Here is a 26,007-nt window from a genome sequence, read left to right on the forward strand (position 1 = left end):
ATGGACAGGAAAAAACGTGCGCCATTTGCGATTCCCCATCACACTACGCCAATAGCTGTAACGAGCGTCGCTCTAGGGACACCAGAGCAGCCGCGACGGTATCCAGTTTCGCGACAGCCCAAAGGGCTAATCTGGTTAGGACTACCGTCAGCCAAGTACCAGTTAGTGACCGAGAACCGAAGTATCAACCCTCTGTCCTCTTACTCCCCAGCGCCGAGAATAGGGACACCAACGAAACCCCCCCCCCCCCCGACAAAGTTGCTCCAGACCGCCAATGAGTCAAATGAAAAAGATGACCTTGTGCAATCAGATCTGCAGTGTTCTACAGAAACAAAGGAAGGAATAGAAAATGAAGATGCGCCATCTACATCCCCAACCCCTATTGAACAACCTTTGAAGGTTTCCCCCAATTTGACAGGCACGATGTTCGCTGAGAGTGAATTTCCATCAGTCAACACACGACGATCCCGGTCCAGATCAACAACGAGAGGAGGCAACCCCCCATCCGACCACATGACACTGAGACCAAAAAAGAAGAAAAAGGGTGAAATGGTAAGTAGATCAACAGTTGTAAGCAATGATTCCTCAAGTGCCAATAATATTGGAAATACTCCTACCTCTGGCTTAGATGCCCAAAACCCAGCAATATTAGGGGCAGTAATGGAAGAACAAAGTGACATGGAGGTGACCCCCGACCCATCTCGTGCCTGAGAAAGTGATGTTCTCCCGTAAGGTAGCAAGTGGAAAAGTGTGGAATATGAAACAATTTTCAGTGTGAACATACAACATGTTAACGAGAGTAGTCTATCTGTTTTTCCCCCTCATGATAAACATAGTTATGAATACAACTGGTAGAGTAGCGACTGTGAACATAAATAAGTTAAGCTCCACGACGAAACAACGCGCTTTAGGGGATTTTCTAGTACAATCCTCAGAGGATGTTGCCCTTCTGCAGGAAGTGTGTGTGACTCAGCTTGAATTACCAGCCCAGTATGTGTCATATCTAAACCCCACGTGTCAATCACAAGGAACGGCTTTAGTAGTCAAACAAGGCTTGCCGATTTCACACGTTATTCAGCATCCATCTGGCCGTATTATAGGTACAAAATTAGCAAACATTTGGTTATTCAACATATATGCTCCGTCTGGAAATACAAACCGTTAATTGAGAAATGAGTTTTTTGGTACTGATGTAGCAGCAGAATTACAAGGGGGGAAAAGAGCATATAATATGTGCAGGTGACTTTAATTGTGTTTTATATCCACAGGATCAACGGCCTGGTTTCTCCACATCTAATACTTTACAAAAAATAGTTCACGGTTTTAATTTTGTGGATGTTTGGATTGCTAAGCATAATCGAAAATCAGGGTATACATATATCCGAGACAACTGTGCATCACGTTTAGATCGCTTCTATGTCACTCCCCAATTAAGTCAAAATGTGACATCAATACAACTCACTCCCACGTGTTTTTCTGACCATTTAGCTGTAATTATGGGGATAAATTTGGATATCCCTCAGGTTCCGAAAGGGTACGGATATTGGAAATTAAATACTTCTATTCTTCTAGAGCCAAATTCTAAAAATGCGTTTCATGAACAGTGGAGAAAATGGGAAATTGATCTAGGGAAAAGGACAGATATTATAGGTTGGTGGGAATTTTTTTTTAAAACGTGGCATTAAAAAAAATTGTATTCAATTTTGCCAAGAACGATCCAAAGATTGGAATCTCAAATATAACTTCTATTACAGTGTGTTGCGGGAGCTTACTAAAGACGCAACGAATGGTAAACCAGTGCAAACAGAGATAAAGCGAATCCAAGCCACATTATTACGTATGCATTCTCAGAAACGTAATGGTGTCAAAGTTAGGAGCAGACTCCCCCATTTAGATCGCCATGAAACCGTATCTCTCGCTCATGTTATACAAGAGAGGAAAAACGCGAAGAGACAACAAATTGGTACAGTTCAAATGGACGATGGACGTGAGTATACAAAACTTTCAGACATTAAGAAAGCAATTTATGACCAATATAGTAATCTTTATTCGAACAAAAGAACTTATGGTAATTCAAATGCCGATGATTTTATGGAAATATTCCAACAGTGTTTCATGATACTGTTAGAGATGGTTTAGACAATATCTTCACTATGGAAGAAGTACATAAATAAGTCATGGGGGGGAACCCTTCTCCTCCCCTGGAATTGATGGACTTCCCACTGCTCTCTTTCAAACTTTTTGGAATTTGATGGGGAAAACAATAACAAAATGGGTAAATGCAGTTTTTAGGAATCACATCACAGGTAAAACATCAAATACTGGTGTTATAGTATTAGTGCCTAAAATAGCGCAACCAAAGGAAATGTCAACGGCTGACTCCTTTTGCTGAACAATTAGTTGGCAAGATGCAATATTGTTACGGTGAACACAGAAATATATATGGTGTGTTGCAAACACTCCGTGAAGTAATTGCTAGTTCAAACTCCAACTCTGCTAATGTAAATCACGCAATTTTAGCTGTAGATTTCCAACATGCTTTCGACTCTGTTAATCATGAACATGTGTTCAATGTTTTTGGTAAACTTGGCCTAGGTGGTAATTTTCTAAATGCCTTACAAAGTTTGTACAAACACGCAGAATCCAAAATTCAAATAAATGGATTCTTAACGAACCCCTTCCCAGTGTGTGCAGGGGTTCGACAGGGAGATCCTCTCTCTATGTTATTTTTTTGTGTCTCGCTCATGGCTTTGTTAATGTGTTTAGAAAAGGAAATATCTGGTATTACAATTAACAATCAAAACACTAAAGTATCTCAAGAAAATTTTCAAGTTGTTCCAAAACTTAAAATACTGGGAATAACATTTACTAGGTCAATTAAACAGATGCAGGAATTAAATTATAATCTGGTAATAGGAGCTATTAAAGCTGTTTTATGTAAACATAAACTTAGGAATCTAAGTTTAATATCACGTGCAGCTTTTGTAAATATGTTCGCGCTCTCCAAGGTCTGGTTTCTGGCGAAGGTCCTTCCACCAAGAAAAACAGACCTTGCGAAACTGAAGAGTGCTGTAAATTGGTTTATGTGGTCTGGACATATCCTTCGGGTTAGTCATGAAACAATGTGTCTACCTGTTGAATGTGGCGGATTAAAGTTGGTTCATGTGGCAACTAAAAGTCAAGTACTGATGATTCAGGCTAATATTGCAGCAATGGTAAATCACTCTGATGGTCTGACAGGTACGATTCTAAATCAATGTTTGAACACTATTGTGTTAGAATATCCAATTGATGTAAGCACTATTCCCAAACAGTATCAATACTTCGTAGATTCTATTGTAGAAATATGCTATACTTTGTTATTATCGGACAACTTTCAAATACCCACTGTAAAAAACATACCCACTGTAAAAACATATACAAAATTAAACGTAAGAGTATGCACCAAAAATGTAAAATAATGTTGAAGAACCCTCGTGTTCTTTGGAACAGAGTTTGGATAAATGTACATGCAACACATTTATCAACAAAGATTCGGTCTGCATGGTATTGTATTGTTCACCAAATCTTGATAACTGGAACTCAACTTCATCGATTCCGATTAGCGGAAAATCCGCTGTGTAAATGGTGTAATGTAGATGAAAGTATACAACACTTAATCAGTGAGTGTAAAATTACAAAATCAACGTGGGAATATATCACGAAAATGATTAGTATAATATGCAGAACAAGCCAGAGGCAAATTACGATTGATCACCTTTTGTGTCCAAGTTTTACATATTACCCGAAAACAAAGTTGAATAGTGTACAGTGGCTCTCAAAAGTTTTAGGACAACGACATTTTAAACTAGGCAACCCAATTGACACAAGGCGTTGGTGGGTTGCGTGTAGAGTTAGGCTAAATTTCAGGGTTGCCACATGCACAATAGATATTTATGAAATACGCATAAGAAATTAGAACAAGTATTATTCTATAAAATTATTAAAAATATCAATAATATATTGCAAATGACAAAATTCTTTCTGAAAGAAAAACTAGGTTTTCTAGTATTTCATCGCTGATGAGCCTACAGAAAGGATAACAGGTTAGAGGAAACGAAAGGTAACAAAAGAGAGGAGACAATGAAAGCGAGAGGAGAAAGAGAAAGCGAAAGGAGAAGAGGAAAAGTAGAGGAGAGAAGAAAGAGAGGATAGACGAGGAGAGGAGATGTAGTGAGAAGAATGGAAAAAGATTCGAGAAGGGATGAGAGAAAATGGAGCACAGAAGAGAGGAGGAAACCGAGAGAAGAGGAGAGGAGGGGATGAGATGAGATGAGAAGAGGGGAGTGGGAAGTAGAGTAAAAGAGAGAAAAAGGGAAGAACGAAAAGAAGAGGAGAAGAGTGCAGTGGAGTCGGAAATCTAAGACAGGAAAGGAGATAAGACGAGTGGAGAAGAGTGGGATGGAGACAAGATGCGAGAAAAGTAGAGAAGGTGGTATGAGATAAAAGCAGAGGAGAAGGAGGGAAGAGAGAAATAAGACTGAGAAGTGAAAAATAGAAGTGAATGGAGACGAAAGGAGAGAAGAGGTAGTTGGAGAAAATATCGTCTCGGCGTCAAGAATTGATTCATTGATCAAATTATCGACATGAAACAGTCAATAACATTTTGAAATTTATTGGAGAATGTATTAGATCGGTGTCAAATGTCTTTTGGCTGAGTTCAGAGCAAGATGAAATCTTTCACGTAAAATCTTTGATTTTACCTGCGATTATGCCACTAAAAACACGAATGTAATTTTAATATTTATAAGAATTATCCAATTTTTCTCGACTTCTCCGATCGTTGAAATGAAGATGTTGTAATTTAATATTTCCCCTCCCCCATCGCTAATTCCAAACTGAATCATTCCGTTTCACATGGCCTGGACAATTAACACAATGGGATATGTCTAAAACTTACGAAAATTTTCTGCCACCGGAGGGGTTTGAACCTACGACCATCAGGTTGACAATCCTTAACGATAACCACTACCCTACATGCTTTAGCTCCTGAAAGCAGGTAGAAGAAGCTGACCAATGTGAAATGTAGATGCAACTCTCCTACATGTAATGTGCAAACAATACTTGTTTGTAACAAAGAAGACGAAGGTAGAACGAATCGGCGAAAACATTTAACAGACTTGCACATGTTGAAAACTTTTCAAACGATATTTGCGGAGGTATCCTTGCATGAACTCGCGTGGGAAAAGGGGTAAAATTAGTATATCCTGAATTGCCACAAATATAAAGAGTTATATCATTAATATTTGTCAATGTCTTTGAGGCAGTACACAATTTTCGTTAAAGTAGCATAATTCACGATCTTCTACATGAAAATATCCCTTTGAACGTCTGTCAATTCACTTTCTTCTTTTATATATACATTCCAGATGCAGAACAATGAAGCCACTTTACAGTGCTATTAAAATAATGTTACCATGCTCTTGTTTAATAAAATGAGAATCGAAAAAAAGAGAACACTTCGTAAGGATGATCGAACCTGGGACCTCTAACAGCCCAATTGAGAACACTAGCCACTACACCACGCCCTTATCTTCCGTTGAAAGAACAGTTTTTAAATATTCTGCCCCTCCAATATTGTAAATGTCGTTAGGTATACATGTAGTTAAACTTATATTTTAATTTTGAATTGCTTTCTTGTAGTATAGCAGATATCTTCGAGAAATAATTTGATGTGATGATGATAAACGAGAATATTAGTAGTTGTGAAAATGCGAGTTATTTCTTCTAATTTATTATTGTGATTAGATATTATGATTGGAAAATATCTAGAGACTTGAATATTGCAGAACGATGCTCTCTTCCTGTGATACTGTAACAGACGAAATGCTTGTTTATTGACAGAAAGAAGTCTCGTGTCCAGAACCGTCTTATGAAATGTAAATGCTGTTGCGTAAGATAACACGAAATAATTACACCGTTTGCAAAAAAGTTTGCGAACTGCCAAATGTGAGAAACGTTATACGTAGACAGGCGGAAAATTTTATTCATGAAATCACATCACATTTGACAATGTTTTGTCAAGGATACTCATGGGACACTGTGTTAAGGTGCTGGACTAAATGCTTCTTATTTTTCGAAGAACAACAGTTTTTAAGGTAAAGCAACAGTAGTTCCGCTCTTTCTAATTTCTTTTAAATTCTTACACATTCCTTTAATTAGGTTAAAAATAAATAAAAATATTGCTTGCATTTCTGTCATTGACGTAGACCAGGCACGTATCCAGGATTTATTTGAGGAAGGGGCCAGACCCATAGAGAGAGAGATTACAAAACAGTTCAAATTGTGCGAGCGCCATTGAAAAGTCACGATAATTCTATGTTTAGAAAATAAATATAAATATATTTATAAATTAATTGTTGCGTACTAGAAATTATTATTACAATAAAGATCATGTCTAATTGCGAGTTAACAAAAAAGTAATAAAGACATTTTCGCTTCACTACTGCAGTTCGAAAAAGTCTGGACATGGATTAAAAGTAACGCACTGTCCCGACTAAATCGGTGAATCGGACATCTTATAGCCTTGCATCAATGATTATAAAACTAAAACAACCTCATATTGCAGCCTGGAGACTTTTGCGCAAGAAACAGATTCATTTATGAAAGAACAAAATTGAAATTTTTATACATTTATGGCCTCATACGTCCCTTGTTTCTGTTTGTTCCTGTATAGGCACTACATAAATTCCACAGACATTTATGTTCATGGTACAGTTCAACAAATTTTATGGTGTTGTACCACCTCTTATTTATGGTTATTAAAAATACAATAAGCGAACTCATAACAATGTTGCCTCTACTACAGCACAGACTCTACTGTTTCAGAAAGTGTTACATTGATTGAGTAGTCTGCAAATTGTTTCCATTCTGCATAAATTTTACGAGAACTATCGAGAACTAACGAAGAACTAACGTCCTGACTAGGTTTGAGGTGGGCAACTCATGCCAACACATTCCGCCTAATCATTTATTCAGTGAATATATTTGATAAAATGACTAAAGTTTCAAAAAAAATGATCATACTCTCTGCATTCTATCAATATGGACCATTTTTTGATAAAAACTCCGTGTGAAAATTGGAAAACTGCAAATTGCCTCCATTATTTGTTTGGCAAATAAATTGGATAAATTTTGAGAACTAACAAAAAGTTTATGAGAACTAACTACAATCAATCGATCTGGATAGTTCTCGGTTCGAAGTTGAATATGGGTCGAAAAAGTGTGAAGTTGGCCCAACCCATTTATTTCCTTAATAGTTTCTATGTTTTTGCGGAACTAACGAAAATTTTATGAGAACTTTCGAGAACTGAACTAACGTCCTGACTGGGGTGTAAGGGGTACCTTCCACGTAGGCGCCCAAAAGTCAACCTCACTTCCACGTAGTGCACTCTGGACTAAAGACTAACGAGGCTCTGGCGACTGGCACTATGGCCAGTATAATTTTGTGTGTGTTGTCCTGTTTTTTGTCCTTGTGTGTGCTGAGTGCCCGTTTACAGCCTCAGCTTTTAATAGAAGTCAGAACATTTTAAGAGTTTTAGTGATGCAACGTTAGAGTTGTTATTTGTAATGGTAAGGGGCTGGTCCCCGTATAATGTGGCGGGAGCAAAATAGCCTAAGTGCTGACGCTCCCAAATTTTTAAATTCAAATTCTAGTCAAATTCTAACGTCCTGACTAAGTTTAAAGTGGGCAACGAAAATGGATCGGGCCAACTTCACAGGGGTTGCGTACCCGGCCTTGGGAGGATTTTGATGAACGACTTTGGGGGGATCCGTCCACGGCCTTGGGAGGGATGGGCACTCCTGAATGCCTGTCTGCTGGTTAACACGCACGCATCATGTGACCATATACCACACTGCACACCGCTCCAGAACGTAGTGCAAACGGTGCAGACACCAAATCAAGGAAGTAGATGATTAGGTGTTGCACCGTGTAACCAACTAGACACGTGAGTGCGAAGAGTCAAAAAGTGCTTCGAATACAGGGGTCAGTATAATGATTCCCCAACGCTTATACCATCTGCTGGAGAAGTGTGCAACTTGCTGCGGAATGGTTGGAAACTTAAAAACTATTTCGAATTAAATAATTTCCCTGTTTATGGAGAAAATTCAAGATGGATATTAAGAAAATGCAAGATTTATTTTCGAAACCGTACATTATGCAGACTACTTGGACTTGGACTTGGACTTTTAAAGAATTTCTCAAGTAATTAGTGGATGTAATCAAGATCTCCAGGGGTTTAAGGGCAGATCCTTCCACACAGTACACCCAATTGACAATCTCACACAGTGGCGCTACCACAAGGGGGGCGGGGGGGCATTGCCCCAACAACCTTGGTCGGAAATGAGTTCTAGGAGGGGCAAACATTGATGGCCAAGTGTACCTGCAGGGGGGGCAATTACCACCCAGAACTTCAAATTTTATGCAGATAAAAATACTTTTCGTAAAATCTTCTTGCTGGCTTCGCTCGCAATACCTGCTTTTCTTAATCTTATCAAGTTCAGAATCGTAGGTAGGGGACAGCGGGAGACGGCCCTGGGCGCCGAACGATCTATATGAAAAGAAAAGTTGTAAAATTGAATGATTGATTTGTGTTTCTTTTTAAGGTCCACTTTATGCACATAAAGCTTAATTGAGACTGGACCTATAGTTTAAAGTGGGTTCCGAACCACTATGTGCCTCCACCGGGTATCGAACCCGGGACCCCTTGATCACAAGGCGACGATGTTACCACTACACCATCGGGGAGGCACAAAAGTTGTAAATGATATAATGCCATGGAGTTCCGTGAAATTATTTTGCACCCTATTAAACTAATATTAATTTCAGCCTGCATAATAATTGGATCCAAAAAATTTCTTGCTCGCTTCGCTCGCAATTTCTCTTTGTTCGCTGTAATGCATTGTAAATCACCAGACAGAGAAATAACAGAGGGCTGCACAGCGGCCAGAATCGCTTACTAGGCCCGCCTGGCTGGTCGGGCGGGCGAGTAAAACTATATACCTGAGTTTTGACCCGTCAAGCATGGAAAGCCCACTGGTAACGGGAAGGCCTTGCAAGACGAAGCTCGCTTATCTTCAGCGAACGCTCATTCCGGTTTTGCACCGTCTCCAGATACATGAGTCACGCAGTCACCGTTGCCAACTTTTAGATTCTAAAATGCTGAAGGAGCACTTAAAATGTTCATCACTTTTATCAATTTGACATTTATTCCTTATAGAAAACATTTGTATCACTCACACCCAGTGGCGGCGATTGGGTTCCAAAGCTAGGGGGACAACTTGCAAAAGTAGGGGGGCAAGGACAGTTTAATTTCCCTTGGTACATGAGGTTAGCGTGGTGCAAAGGTGGCAAAAAGTGGGGGGGGGGACAACTGCACTCTCTCGGTCCCGCCCCTAATTGCTGCCACTGCTGTCACCTGTAAAGGAGTACGAACCAAGTCTCGCAAAAAGTGCCATCGTAAATATTTTGGAACTTTGTGTGACTGGTGGTGGTTCTACATTATACTTTTTGGGGAGTCCTCCCCTATGGTGCAGTGGTAGTGTCGTCGCCTTGTAATCAAGGGGTACCGGGTTCGATACTCGGTGGAAGCACATGGTGGTTCCGATCCCACTTTAAACTATAGGTCCAGTCCCGATGTTCTTTAGGCAGTAAGACAACTAAAATATCCTTAAATGTGCTAAACTTTTTTTTAAAAAATCAGAAATACAAAGTAAGAATCTTGAAATATAACCTATATATTATTTAATGAGTCCTTCTTTGTTTCCTCATTTCAAAATTTGTAGGATGTAAATGTCACAGACCATGGCCCCTTATGGTTAGAGCTCCCGCCCGCCTCTGATTTGACGTATTCATTCAAATTATAACGTTAAACTAGAATATAAAGCCAGATAAAAAAATGTTTTAATTTTATTGCCCACAAAAGTTAGCCTTTTCTATTTTTCTCACTTCCATTTATTACGTTTTTCGTATCAACCTCATGGGACGCAAGGCCCCTACATGCGCAAGGCCCAGGGTGATCGCCCACTTCACCCACCCCCTGCTACGCCAATGGTTATACAACCTCAAGGCACCTGCGCTGCGCCTCGCAGAAATTCAAATATTTCCATGCGTAGTGAAATATAATGGCCGTTGGTAACACTGAAAGGAGTGCTCGCTTCTACTTGCAAGAACGTACATCGAGTCTCACGGGTCTTCTTAAGACCCGGGTAATAAAAAAACCTGGCAGGCATCGATACCTATGCACAACTGTGACGTGAAGCTCGCTTGCGCGATGTCGAACACCTGGGCTTGACGTGCGTGTTGCATATTCTTGTAGGCGCGCCTCCTCGCAGATGGGTTTTTTCCGGGTCTTGTGCAGGTCTCTGAGAAATAACACTTGTCTCAATTGATTGTGTTTTATATGGATGAAGAATTGTTTGGATGAAAGGGAGCGTGCACATTTCAGAGACAATTTATGTAATTTTTGCTGTTAGTTTATTGTGAGGATGAATTGGTTGTGTAATGTATTTAAATAATATATGCTATATATAATATTTATTAAAAAAATTTTGAATACGTACACAATTTAGTGTCCACGGCTTGGGCATGGATGTTTGCGAATATCCATTCATCATTTTCATCATGCCATCACTCATCCCCATCGAAAATTAGCCAAAAGTGGCACATGAAGCGAAGTAAAATAAAGCAAATCAATAATAATAATAACAATAATAATAATAATGTTATAATAACATTATTTTTAATAAGATTATTATTATTAAAATTATTATTGGTACGTTTTATCCTTGTACTTGCCCCGCTCCCAGACAAAAATTCGTGGTTGCGCCTCTGATCTCACATCCATCTCACAACCCTGGACTGCATTTTGCTCTAACGTGTGGCCCTACGGCATTTCAGTTTGAATGTTCCGTATATTGCCTATTATTTTGGTTATGGCAAGGATCTGGACCCCGTACAATTTGACGGGTACAAAATAGCCGAAGTGCTGACGCACCAAAAATTTCAAATTCAATCAATCAATCGATCAAGATCTCCCGGTTTTGAGAAGTTGCTCTGTTACTTTCTTTTAGCTAATCGTGACGAAGAACAAAAAAAAATGCTTAGATGAAGGGACGCTCTTGTCCAGGCCGGGATTCGAACATGGAATCCACCGTATAAGAACATCTGAACGGGCTCAGCCAACAACATGGTTCAACAAAATGGTTACGAAGGTAAAACAAAATATTATTTTTTTTGAAAAATCAAACTCTCGTATGTAGTACACACTATGTATAAGAGGGAAGGGAGCATTTTTATATTCCAACATGGTACTCGCTCTAAATCATAATTGCCAACCTTAACAGTTTACTCGAAAGGTTCCCAGAGTTACACACGTTATTACTGGTTCTAGGGAAAAAAAACATCCTGAACTAGTTCTTTTGGAATTCAATAATAATGAACATCCTAATACGTATTTTAATATTCCCTATATGTAGATGTGCGAGCGTAGAACCTGTGTTACAATCATTTTTGAAAATTATCATATTTTTGCAACTATGCCAGTTGATTGATTTATTTCACTGCTAAAACTACATCAATATGAAGATATTTATGTTTTGAATTAGTGTATAACAATTAATTACACAAAACTTGATTTCATGTTGATATTTGTTGACGTGGAAACTGTGAAGAAATTTCCTTTCCTACCTGCATGTAAAATATTGCTTTTTATTGACTGTCGAGAAGTCCAAAATTTATGACAAAATTAAACAAAAAATTACGAAATTTACTACAACTATTTTATCTCAATTGCTATGAATTAAAAGGATGTTCCTTATATGATCTTAAGAAACTAAGACATATCAAGAGATGCAAATTAAAGAAAACTTCGTTTTAAGTACAACAATTTACTACCAGTAATTTTTTTCTCAATTAAAATGAATTAGAAATAACGACATCTGTACATTAACAACGAAGTAGTGAAATTTTTAAAGTAATAATTTTTACAAATAACTTAACTAAACTTGAAGTTTTATATAATTGTAATTTATTTATTCCTACAGAAATTACAGAATAGCAGTTAGATGATGGCAAGTTGTCCCTTTTTACCGTAGAGTAGAAGGTCTAAATATGGGCGAAGGTTTAAATATGTGTTTTGGAGTTATCAGCGCTCCCGGGTGCTGCAACCTGGCAGAGACTATTGGAACTGATTATCTTTCAAGGACAAAGGTTGCGGTGCCAATTCGCAACAGAAAGTGGTGGTTAGTTTCGGCCTTGGACGCTGCTATAGAATTGCCACCTCCGAAAATTTTTTGCAGGTATGTTTTAACTCAGCGTTTCCTAAATTCTCATCTGCTTTGTATAGGTTATGATATTAGCGGTACATAAAACAAATGTGGGCTTTTATAATACCATGATTTGTTTGTGAAATGTGTACCATAGAGAGCGAAAATAAATTGAAAAAGAAAAATAGCATGATGGTCTAAATATGGGCTATGACATGAGGTCTAATGTTGATATCAGATTTTCAACAAATATTTGGATGTTTTTCTTAATTTCGATTTTTCCCATTCCGAAACAACAGATTATTCATAAATATGAATTTTATAATGTTCTATCGATAAATGCATGTTTTTTTAAAAGAAATTTAATTGCTTTTTGTGATATTGCCACTAGTAGCCCATATTTAGACCACAATTTTGAAATACATCATTTTACCATTTTTTGGAAATTGCTTCTTTTTTTTAAAAAAAAAAATGGAGACCTTCAATACTTTAGCAACCTATTACATTTAAGTATGTATATGCATTTTAAAGGCAGGTGCTTGATATATTATTTTTTTTCCTCCGAAAATGACAACATAAAAAGGGGGGCCCATACTTAGACGTTTTCCTCTAAGAGTTTTATCGGTTTTTAACTCTTGAGATGGAGTAGGTTTACGGTGAACTAAAAGGTGATGTCCCAACTCAGGAAATTCTAATTCAGGAACTGATATGTTCGCGTGGAATGTTTGAATTGAAATGTTCCCAACTCAGGAACCGCTGCCTCTGGAGGGAAGGGGAAGAGGTAAGGAACGGTTCCTGACAGGTTCTTATCGTTACTGACTGCACATTACCCTGAAATACTGCGTACATGTACATCCATTTGCAGAAAAAGTACTGTGTTTTTCGAAGAAGTTCTTCTTTCCTGTAATAAATTTTGAGTATATTGCAGATCTCTTCCTTATAGGTTAGGTAGGTTAGGTGTGCGTAATGCCAATTCATCCTCCCACGAGGCAACTAGTTGGACTTCCTGACTTGGGAAGACATTTCATTGAAATATCCAACTGGTACAGTCCAGTTCCTGAAATGGCACTGCTTTTATTGGAATTTCCATAGTTCCTGAGTTGAGAAATCCTGAATTGGGAATACATCAACTGAGAATAACTAGAAATGACTTATTTAGATTTGGAAAATATATATTGTAAAGATACTTATAAATAAGCAACACGTTGGATTCGGGTTTCAATCTGTAGTATACTCATGCTTTCCGCTAAACATCCATTTAACCGCCTCCTCGCAAACGAACGGTAGGCTTTCATCGCAGTAGCAGTCATGGAGTTTTCCCTTGTTCCCCATGTACGCACAACCACAATCGTCCCTCTCTCTCAACTGGGGTTGGTTGGTGTCCCACGTGTAGTAGTCGTTAATGACATTCCCTGAAATAGAAATTACATTAGATACCAAACCGCGGGAAACATCTATTTACACGTGGTTTCATGCTGCTCCAGGAATTATTCCGCCTTTTTCTGTCGAGTGGCCCTCGGAACGGCTATACCCTGTCCCAGCTAACTGTGGAGCAAGGCAGCGCATAGCGTCAGAGAAACGAGGGAAATCTATTGGCCAAAGCAAAGCAGCAGACATTGAAGGGAAGGCTGGTATAGTCAAACCCAGATATTTCTGCCGCGATCAGCGCAGTAGAACGGGAGAACCAGTGTTGCTAAACTGCACGATAGAAAAATCGCTACAGTGCTCTGAGGCACAGCTGTTCGTACAAAATGGAAATTAGAGATCTCAGCTCTAACGTTGAGTTTTAAACGCCATGCATTATAACCAGGGCTGGGATTAATATGTGCTAACAAGTGCTTTATATGTACATACATATGGACTAAAACCGCTAAATGTGGACTAAACCTTGCGTAAAATTACCCAAAATGATGTAAAGAAGACTTCTTCATAGTGATTTCAAATAAAATTAAACAATTTATTATTTTTCCATTGCATTAATGAACCTGGTGACATTATAACTGTTTACTCCCAATAAGCCCGTCCACACTGGTACTGGAACTGCAACGACATGTGATGCACGACTGACACTACCAGTGGTTTGAGAACTAATAACACTGTTCTAAACACGTTTTGTTACAGAAATGAGAGTACCCAATCTTTACTAATATGAGGATGCTGAATACGGAAGTGTTTAAAGTGGAGGAAACAGTGTTATGCTTTCCCCCAGTTAAGGGAATTATCATAAAGCATGACCAGCATCAAGTTAATTTGCATCTGTCTTTCACGGCATCTCTCATCTATGTTTTCACGCTTTAATTTCAAAATTTGAATTGTATTAATTCTTCCCAAGTATCCCCCTGGCCTATTTTTGCGGGCGCTCTTAATATATTTATTAAATTATGCCCACATTGATTATGATTAATTGTTATGTAACATGAATTATGCTATCTTGAAAATAAGAGCCAACGCATTGTTTATGGGTAACATGAATTATGCCGTAACTCAAATTAAGAGCCAATCTTAGAAAATGAAATTCGTATTCGTGTTCAGGAGTTCAATTTCAGTAAGAAAGAGCTACTTTCCTTTCTGTAACAGAAAAAAGTGAAAATTTGTAGAACAGTGTAACTTGCAAACGTGTTAAACAGCGACAATTGGAGTATTGCAGTATTATTGCCTCTCTGTGATGGTCCACAGTCGGCTGCCTTTGTTGTACATTTACATACGATGCCGGCTTCCGAAACAAGAATAAGAAGTACATATATTGCAACCAGATGATAAGCCGCGCGGTTTTTTTCTTTTGTTATGAACTTGTCACTCATCAAAATATGTCAATTTTAACACACACAGAAAAATACATGCATCGCTTTAAGGAACAAAAATAACAGCTTCCATCATACAATTCCTACAAGAACACGTGCCGGTGCCAGAGCCGAGGGTTGAAATGCTCATACATCCACATAATTTATTTCTTTTCAGCAATTCAAAAATGATGAAATATGGACAATAATACTGGAGGCATTATGGAATTTAACGTTCACTAATCAAACACATGCACTTTCACTTACGCACACGCAATACACGCACACATTGTTAATGACACCAGTCAAATACTTAATGAACATGCACTGCATAAAAGAAGCAACCACTACGCCGTGCTATATTGCCACATTACCGTCCTTGCCGAACGGTGTGAACCGCGAGCTGGAGCGATATTAAATTGTTTACAATGATGTTTGCGCGAGTGTGGCCAGGAATGAAATGACAATATGGCAACAATGGCGAAGGTTGGTTAGCATGGTAGAACACGTGATGCTAAGAGAGAGGTAGACGAAACGAAAATTGGTATCTGCGCAACGGCAGAGATACTTGCGTTGGGCTCTAACTTCAGTCGCTTTCCCCACTCCACGCAATTCCGTTCCTCTCAAGTGTTCATTGGTGTGGAGCTGTCTCGCGTTTTCGTTTGCCTGCTCCACAGTTAGCTCGGCGAGAAGTAACATCGCATCTGCCTTCATTTAGGCCCACAGCTGTACTCTGACATGTGGCTGGTGTGCGGTTTGCACGTGTTTGTGAAGTGTTAAGGTGTTAACGTGTTTTAGATTGTTTTGTTTTAGTTTACGCATTGCTGGTGCTTTTCTGCAGTCTAATAATGCCACGCACAATTTGAAACAACGCATTTTTAAGCGCGTATTGATGGATTCTGAATTTTTATAAAATTGTTGCTCATTACTTTCGGCATGTCCCTCGTAGAATTCAACAAAATTTGAAGTCAAGGGTTAAGCTAAAAACACAAGAAATTTTAAATTTCCCACGGAATTTCTAGTATTTCAGGCACGCAATATTTTGAAATTCGGCAAAAAAGGGATACAAATCGCATTTAACAACCAACTCATGTTAAGGCAGAATCACACGGAACTGGATTTCCAACAGGAATGCTCTAGTTGGCGCTGGACTGGATACCTATCTGCCAGTTTTCGCCTCACACGATACTTGTCACCGTACCTCTCGGTATAATTTTATTCCCATGAGACATTGCACAGGGCAGACAATCTAAAAATATGGACGACCAATTTGACTAACGTTGTAGGAGAATTATTGCTGTGATTGAAAATTAAAAAAGAAAAGTATGTACTAAGAATTGGCTCCGAAGAAAATATGGCAACCAGTGCGTACTGAACAAGCTATTTAATGAACTCGGGTATACATATTCATACATAAGATTCGCAGGATTCACTCATAAAAAAAAAAGGTTCAACTAAAAATATCAAACATTTAATACACTTGTAATAATAAGGATTATCTTCATCGGCTAATCATGTTTGCCACGTGCAAACCTCATCGCTTTGAATGAATACCTAAATATTAATGAACTGAACACGAATGCACATCATGCTTTTAACTTTTCTTTTGTCGAGAAGCCAACAAAAACTACCAACATCGGAAACCACAAACAAAAAAAACTTTGATTACGCGGAGATCTGGCAACATGGCCCTCGGTTGCCATGGCAAACGGTGCTGCCATCTGTTATCGAAAAATTACCACAAAATTATTTTTAGTACAGCCTTAACAAAATTGCAGATTATCTTCACATGGCCACACTTCGCTCTGATTGGCTGTTCCACAGAATCCAGTCGGGGAAAGTCAGTTGCAATTAGAACATGGCTTATTCCTCAAAACAAGTCAAGCAACCATCCCGGCAGCCATGATTTCCACCCAGGTAGCCAGTTAAGCGGAAATTAGGGCATTCCTACTGGAAATCCAGTTCCGTGTGATTGGGCCTTGATTTCACGATTTTGAATGCATGAAAAATGAGTTGAGAACGCCACTGCACATAAAGAAGCACTTTCTTACAACAATTAACATTTTTCGGTTTATCGAGTTCGCGACAAATCAAGGTCTCTATTCAGTGGCGCCGATTAGAGAGCGTGCGGGGGGCAGTAACCCTCCCACTTTTTAACACTCTTGCCCCCACACTATGCTAAACCTTAACCAGCAAGGAAAAGTAAACAGTCCTTGCCCCCCCCCCCCCCAGTTTTCGCACCTTACTCTCGAACTTTTGGAACCAAATCGCCGCCACTGTCCCAACCAATAGGATTTCTTAGAAAGCCACCCACATTTGTACATTGGCTTTGTCCGTGGCGGCGATTAAGAGGGGTGATGGGGCAGTTGCCCCCATACTTTACGCCACTTTTGTCCCTGCACTATGCAAAATCTTATCTACAAAGGTAAATATACTGTATTGGCCACCCAGTTTTGACACCTCCCCCCCCCCCCACCCGGTTTTGTTATTACAACGGACAGAGAATAATCATTTTCGACTGATTATAGTACCTTACCGTGAATTGTTTTGAATGTGTTTGTGCCAGGAACTTTCTTGAATCCCGAGTAATGAAAATTATCACTATTGGTCAAACTCCTGACAAGCTCTCCTTCTAATTGGTTGTCTACTATGAACAAATATCCACCTTCTTTTTCACAGTGCTCTTTGGCTTGGTCCCAAGTTTTCACTGTGCGTTCGGGGAACACCTTGTATCGATGAACGCCCAGCGGTAGTGAAAATTCAACTGAAAGAAAAATGAAATAATTAGTCAATTGCAATTAACTGTACAGTCAGTCGAGGTTGTAGTCTCAAAATTTACACAGGGTATACGTACAGTGGAGACTTTTATGTTTCCACCAAATATACGTAATAGAGTGTACATTACTGATGACTAGGGAATGATTCCACGTCAAATCACCCAGGCCATGCAACCCACGGATTCAGATTTTCATGAAACTTGATGTATTTGATAATTGTTGCGGACTGGCAACTATGCTCACATTACGCGGGATTGAATAGTCTGTGTAGTATGGCGGTCTCGGGGTGAAGACGTCATAGAAATTGTACAGTTTTGTATCTTACCGTTTTGGCAGTAATAAATAGTTGTTATTGTTAATTTATCGAATCTGTTAAAGATTCTAGAAACGGAACTACAATAATACTAACAAGGTATGAACACATGGATTTATTTATTTATTTTTGCATGGATCGGCCATTGCCGGGTCCTTGGTGTTAGACCGCAGTGCTTAACAGTTAAAGTTATATCTCAGAGTCAAATCGACCAATCACTTTAATTTTTTTTCTATGGTTCATAGATATATGTAGCTACCATTTAAAAAGTTGTCATCAAGATTCCTGTGCACTGATAGCCAGAAAAAAATATCGAATTGTAAATAATGTTGACTTTTTGGGTCAAAAAAATACATTCATATGGGATATTCCATGCCAAATTATCACAAAAAAATGAACTTTTCAACCAGACCATTTCAGATTTTCATGGAGTTTGGTTGGATGGTAGAAGATATGAAGTAACTTACATAAGTAAAATTTTAGCCCTCAGTGATAACGGTATTCATGCAGCAGGGTTGCCAACCTTATAACAAATGTAAAATGTATGTGTTTACAATGCCAAATAAAGCAATTCATGACTTTGCTTAGAATTATGGTATGACTTTCATCTTGGGCTTGTTTTGAAGCTAAGGGAGCATAGTTTTCATAAAAATATCTTTATATGAAAATATGGAAACTTTTATTTCAAGGTCACATGATGTCACCTTTGACCTTCCATATATAAACATTTGTAAGTTCAATTTTGTGGGAAATAAAGTATGTTACACAGTTAAATGCAATCTCTGTTTTGTGTAAGTTTCATTTTGGGATGACTTTGGAGACAGAAATAAAAAAATAATATGACAGTAGTATGCTTCATTCAATGAAACACGTTATATACCAGTCAATGAAGGGGAAAAAGCATCAAATGACCGGTATACTTCCGTAACAGCTGACTTTTGGTCAAATAACAGCAAAACCACTGACATTAGATAAATCAAACATAACCTTTTTTATAGTCCATCGAATGATGACCAAAACAATAAATGCATGTTTATGATCATTAGTTACAGTGTTATACGAAGAGACCTCAGTTCGTAGGTCAGGAACTGAGGTTTCAGGAGGGGGGGAGTACCTGTGAGAGGGACGGGAACATCTAGGATATTGCACTTCTCACAGTGTTCTAACAACAGACCAAAATTCAGCTTTTACGAAATTAATCATGACATTGTGTGATGAAAATTATCTTTAAACAGATGCTTAGTCAATGGTGCAAATTTGAATGCTAGAAAGAACCAAAAGTAAGCGGATCTAAAGTTTGAACTTTGGACTGTGCAGGCAACAGTGGCGCCAGAAATTTTGTTTTGTTTAGAGCTTCAGAAAACGTTATGGACTTAGAGAAATGGTTCAGACAAGTTAGACATTCATTTTTTTTCATTTCCAAACAGAACAAATACCTCTGTGTGATGTAAAAAGAATATAAAACCTTAAAAAATATATAAAAACCTAAAGAAAGGTTTGATTTAGGCACAGAAATCTAAAATAGGTTCTAACAAGCAAAATAGTTTATTTTAGGCACTAAAACTTCTACAGTTGTTGCGTTTTTTTAATAAAACACTGACGGAACTTTTTATCTCTCATTTACCTGCAAAGGTAAAAAAATAGATTAAAAAGAAAAATACGAGGTCTATTTATAATATAAATACAGTAACAACATATCAAAAGTTCGCCATATTGAAAAAATGGCTGACAAATTTAAGTTTTCACGAAATAAAGGAACTAATTAACAATAGCTTAGTGTTTGATATATATCTTTCTTATAACACTAGTAATATCAATTGCAACATATTAATTGTTCTGCAGATCATTGGCACGGTAGGTAATGCCGCTATATTGGAAGCCCGGCGGATAATTTCAATATTTCGCATGAGAATTAGACTTCTAACACAATGGAATTTAGAAAATGGGCTAAAATTTTAGTCTAAATTTGCTCAGAGTTATTTTGGACCAAAGACTTTTTTCTGATTTCATTGCATTATAAATGGAGAATGTTTTGTTTACTATTTTTCAGGTAATACACTGGAACGTATAATTCTACAATCAAATTCAACAACTTGAGTGAACATGGGAGGAAGATCGAATCGGCTTTGAAAATGTCTGTACATTCCTTGGAAAAGTGAAAAAGAATTTGAATATGACCGAAAATCTATCAAAATATTCTCTACCACCAAGGACGTATTTAGGGAGGGGGTCCAGAGGGTCCGGACCCCCCGAAAGACTTATCAAGTACGAAAATTAAATTATGAAAAATATATTCGTTTAGCCTTTGTCTGAACTTATTGGAACGCAAGGATTATATTGGGATCATACGGCTTTGAAGGACAGGAACGACGTATTTAGGGGGAGTCCAGGGGTCCGAAAGACTTACCCCAGTACTAAAATTAAGTAATGAAAATATTAGCATTTTTTGCATAATTGCATAATCGATGGTTATTATTTTCCTCTGAACTTTTTAGATGGCAAGGATCATACTGCTTTGAATGACATTACAAAGAAGATGTATGTACACTACTCCTCAAAATAATGCATAAAATATTAATCATAAACTTACTTTTCTTCAACTACATGTAACATTATTTTTGTTATTCGATAAATACTTAATTTTGCATCCATTTGACATTAATTTCCTTGTCAGAGCACTTGTTTTTATGTAAATTATTCCGATCTTAACTACAGGTAAGCTACGTAATCAATATGCGCTGTAATATCTCTATTCTTCCTACAGTCTTTTTACCTATTCGTGTAATAATAATATAATATTAATTTATGTATTGTAATTATTATTTATTTAATTTAATTTAATTATTATTATTATTCCTGAGATACTTGGTGAGGACCCCCCCCCGAAACTTATTTCTAGATACGTGCCTGTCTATCACGTAAAAATGGCCAAATATGCCTAAATATGCCCTTAAAAAGCAGCTTAATTTAGTTTCTTCATAATATGAATTTCTATGTATTTAGGGAACATGTCACCCTCACCAAAAATAATATGCTAATTGATGAAAATCCTAGCTATACTGATGACTGTGATAATATACCAATAATTGGATTATTGCAGTAGAAAAGACGTTTTAAAAATAAAAAGTGGAATGCGTATTTTAGTAATAGCATTTAAATATAAACGCTACAGTCAGTGGCGGCGATTAGAGGGGCGAGGGGGGCAGTCGCCCTCGACGTTTTGCCACTTTTGCCCCAGCACTGTGCTAAAACTGTACTTGCCTCCTTAGTTTGTCACTTTACCCCCTCCCAGTTTTGGAACCCAACCGCCGCCACTGGCTACAGTAGTATTTATAGGCTACAGTACAACATTTTGTTCATATTGTTTTGTGAATTATCAGTTTGTATACTGTTTATAACTTTAATAATGCTGATAATGACACTAAAAATGAAAACCTTGGGAAAAAATACTTTGGTTTTGATAACAAAAGGCAGATCTTCACAAAGGGACCAACCAAGCTAACAAAAGTTATGCTAAGTTAACTGTACACATGACTGAAATGCTCAATTCTACTACAATTGTCAAATGATTACGATAAAATGCTGACGGGCATTATATATTCATACCCTCTTCCCTTCTCAACATTATGTTCCTGATCACGTGAAACCAGAAGTGTTTGATTGTAATATGCTCATCTGAGTAAGGGATAAATTACTAGGGTTGGCTACACTGCCTTCAGCGCTCGCGAGCTGAAAGGTGGTATTCTTTTGGTTACGTGGCCGTACGCTCCATTTCTTTCTTTTGACAGAGTAAATATGGCCACTTTGCAGTCTGTGTAACATGTTTGGGTTTCTATGGGAGTGGGAAGTATAGGTTGGTGCCTAAAAAATCCACCTCGCCGCTGAGCCATCCCTGCTAAGAAGACATACTGTGAAGATAAAAAGTTCATTTATTTTTGCGATTAAAATAATCCATGTGTAGCTACTTACCTACTTCTTCCAGCAACAGCGGAGATACTTTCGTGGGGCATTTAGGCACTGAAGCAGTCGATGGTATTGACATTGGTCGAACAACATGATCAACATCGGGAGCATTCTGACTGCCTTTCTTGCCCTTACCGCCTGACGTGTCGTCAACAGATGTCAGCACTGGCCCTGGTCGAACGAAATGACCACCGTTAGGAGGTTTCTGGGTGCCTAAGTAAATCTGATCGCCGGACTCGTCACCAGATGTCAGTACGGGCACAGGTCGCACGAAATAACCACCTTTAGGAGGTTCTTGGTTTCCTTTGTGGATGTGAACATCACCACCGTTGTCAATTGAGACAACGGGCTGCACCCCAAAGTCGTATGCATCAAAATGGTCGTTGTATTGCTGTGGAATACCGTTGAGGTGTCTTCGTCGGCTCCAGTTATGTTCATACTTGACGCCATTGGCTTCTGGAAGAGAAGATAAAATTTACAATCTCTGTCCTCTTTAAGAATGGATCAATGTAAACAAATAACAAGCTTCTGATTGGCTATTCCAATGGCAGCTGCGCATCAATCTTGCGCGTAAGAATATAGTGCGTGCGATAAAGCCATATCACTCAATGTAGCTGCTCGTATATTAAGTTGCGGAACCATATATTACGAGCTGTACAGCTACTACCAATAAAGTAACCTAGTTACCGCTGCTATGCTCAAAAAGTAACCTAGCTACACTTACTGTGCCCAAAAAGTAACACAGTTACACTCACTTTGCTCAAAAATAACACAGTTACACTTACTTTGTTCAAATAGTAACCCAGTTACACTTACTTTGCTAAAAATTAACCCAGTTACACTTACTTTGTTCAAAAGGTAACCCAGTTGCACTTAATTTGCTAAAAGAATACACAGTTCCACTTACTTTATTCAAAAAGTAAAACATCTACACTTACTTTGCACAAAAAGTAACACAGCTACACTCACTTTGCACAAAAGTAACACAGTTGAACTTACTTTGTTGAAATAGTAACAGTTACACATACTTGCTCAAAAATTAACACAGTTACACTTACTTTGCTAAAAAGTAAACTAGTTACAGCTATTCATTTCGAAAAGGAACTGGCAATACTTACAGCTACTCACTTTGAAAATGAACTGGCTATAGTTACAGCTACTCACTTAGAAAATTAAATGGCTATAGTTACAGCTACCCATTTCGAAAAGGAACTGGCTATAGTTACACCTACTCATTTCGAAAAGGAACTGACTATAGTTACAGCAACTCACTTCGAAAAGGAACTGGCTATAGTTACAGCTACTCATTTCGAAACTGAACTGGCTATAGTTACAGCTACTCATTTCGAAAAGGATCTGCCTATAGTTACAGCTACTCATTTCGAAAAGGATCTGCCTATAGTTACAGCTACTCATTTAGAAAAGGAACTGGCTATTCGCGATTAAAATTGCCACCTGAGCGCTAGTGTCGCTTCCAATATGGCCGCTCTATGTAGGATAAATCTTTGTTTACATTCAGCAGTAGTACGAAACAGCAGCATGTTGTCATGACTGGTATGGTAAAAATGTTCAAATTACACGATATTTTTAAACAATGCGCATGCGATGTGAATTCCAGGAACTATAACGAAGGTGAAGCTGTAATGAGAACGAAGCATTTAATTATGATAGGCAAAAATATCACGGTAAACGCAGACGAAACTACACTGGTTGTTGAAAGTTCTACTGCATCATCAGCACCTCATGTTGGAACTGGGGTTCTCGGAAATTATGTGAAAATAAAGAAATTGAAATTGACCTATACTTGAAAAGCTGGCCGGAGAAAATTGCGAACATATCGTTGCTTTTTTTTTCTCGATAATATTCACGGTTTCATGACCAGGCTATCCTCACTAAAAAGGACATCGTACTGAATGAAAGAGCAACATTAACATTTTCGTTTTTTTGTTACATTTGACATTAATTCATTCTCAAACTATTTTCATCTTCCCTCGACTTGCACCTGTTCCAAATTTTACACACACACATAATACATGGATGCTTTGGGTAAGACCACGCCCGTGGTAAGACGCTTGATGACTTTTCGAAAAAAAAAGTTTTGTTTATAAAGTACAATTTAAAATTTTACTTTCATGGCAATATAATATTTATCTCTCGAAAAATAAAGTGAGCAGACTCGTGCATTCTTCGTAATTTCCTTGCCGAATTACAGCGTTATACCCAATGCCAATCTTCTGTCAATCAATTACGTTTTCCCTCATTTATTTACAAATTTCATTTTGTTGATTCCACGGGGTGGAAACATATGATAAATTTTCATTTGTCCTGACCCGAAATGAAATGGCTATAGTTACAGCTACTCACTTCGAAAAGGAACAGGCTATAGTAACAGCTACTCACTTCGAAAAGGAACAGGCTATAGTTACAGCTACTCACTTCGAAAAAGGAACAGGCTATAGTAACAGCTACTCACTTCGAAAAGGAACAGGCTATAGTTACAGCTACTCACTTCGAAAAGGAACAGGCTATAGTAACAGCTACTCACTTCGATAAAGGAACAGGCTATAGTTACAGCTACTCACTTCGAAAAAGGAACAGGCTATAGTAACAGCTACTCACTTCGAAAAGGAACAGGCTATAGTAACAGCTACTCACTTCGAAAAGGAACAGGCTATAGTTACAGCTACTCACTTCGAAAAGGAACAGGCTATAGTAACAGCTACTCACTTCGAAAAAGGAACAGGCTATAGTTACAGCTACTCACTTCGAAAAAGGAACAGGCTATAGTTACAGCTACTCACTTCGAAAAGGAACAGGCTATAGTAACAGCTACTCACTTCGAAAAGGAACAGGCTATAGTTACAGCTACTCACTTCGAAAAGGAACAGGCTATAGTAACAGCTACTCACTTCGAAAAGGAACAGGCTATAGTTACAGCTACTCACTTCGAAAAGGAACAGGCTATAGTAACAGCTACTCACTTCGAAAAGGAACAGGCTATAGTTACAGCTACTCACTTCGAAAAAGGAACAGGCTATAGTAACAGCTACTCACTTCGAAAAGGAACAGGCTATAGTAACAGCTACTCACTTCGAAAAGGAACAGGCTATAGTTACAGCTACTCACTTCGAAAAAGGAACAGGCTATAGTAACAGCTACTCACTTCGAAAAGGAACAGGCTATAGTAACAGCTACTCACTTCGAAAAGGAACAGGCTATAGTTACAGCTACTCACTTCGAAAAAGGAACAGGCTATAGTAACAGCTACTCACTTCGAAAAGGAACAGGCTATAGTTACAGCTACTCACTTCGAAAAGGAACAGGCTATAGTAACAGCTACTCACTTCGATAAAGGAACAGGCTATAGTTACAGCTACTCACTTCGAAAAAGGAACAGGCTATAGTAACAGCTACTCACTTCGAAAAGGAACAGGCTATAGTAACAGCTACTCACTTCGAAAAGGAACAGGCTATAGTTACAGCTACTCACTTCGAAAAGGAACAGGCTATAGTAACAGCTACTCACTTCGAAAAAGGAACAGGCTATAGTTACAGCTACTCGCTTCGAAAAAGGAACAGGCTATAGTTACAGCTACTCACTTCGAAAAGGAACAGGCTATAGTAACAGCTACTCATTTCGAAAAGGAACAGGCTATAGTAACAGCTACTCACTTCGAAAAGGAACAGGCTATAGTAACAACTACTCACTTCGAAAAAGGAACAGGCTATAGTTACAGCTACTCACTTCGAAAAGGAACAGGCTATAGTAACAGCTACTCACTTCGAAAAGGAACAGGCTATAGTAACAGCTACTCACTTCGAAAAAGGAACAGGCTGTAGTTACAGTTACTCGAAGAATGTAACTTTT

General features: G+C 38.3%; 2 protein-coding genes across 2 annotated transcripts in view; one reads left to right on the forward strand and one right to left on the reverse strand.

Annotated features, from left to right (window-relative positions):
- Positions 1 to 20,340, forward strand: LOC145996777 (uncharacterized). Its single transcript, XM_083133311.1, has 3 exons — positions 1 to 552; positions 12,085 to 12,339; positions 20,227 to 20,340. The coding sequence occupies exons 1-2, from the start codon at positions 1 to 3 to the stop codon at positions 12,103 to 12,105; spliced, it is 573 nt and encodes a 190-aa protein (XP_082989437.1). The 3' UTR covers positions 12,106 to 12,339; positions 20,227 to 20,340.
- Positions 12,772 to 26,007, reverse strand: part of LOC145997297 (uncharacterized) — a 17,759-nt gene continuing 4,523 nt past the window's right edge. The window contains exons 3-5 of the mRNA XM_083134196.1: positions 22,146 to 22,595; positions 17,623 to 17,850; positions 12,772 to 13,718 (exon numbers count right to left, since the gene is read on the reverse strand). Coding sequence (XP_082990322.1) covers positions 13,525 to 13,718; positions 17,623 to 17,850; positions 22,146 to 22,595 — 872 coding nt within the window. The 3' untranslated portion in view covers positions 12,772 to 13,524. The remainder of the gene's footprint in view (positions 13,719 to 17,622; positions 17,851 to 22,145; positions 22,596 to 26,007) is intronic.

This window comes from Lepisma saccharinum, chromosome 13, assembly GCF_977018435.1.
Source record: "Lepisma saccharinum chromosome 13, izLepSacc3.1, whole genome shotgun sequence".
NCBI classification, from domain to species: Eukaryota; Metazoa; Arthropoda; class Insecta; order Zygentoma; family Lepismatidae; genus Lepisma; species Lepisma saccharinum.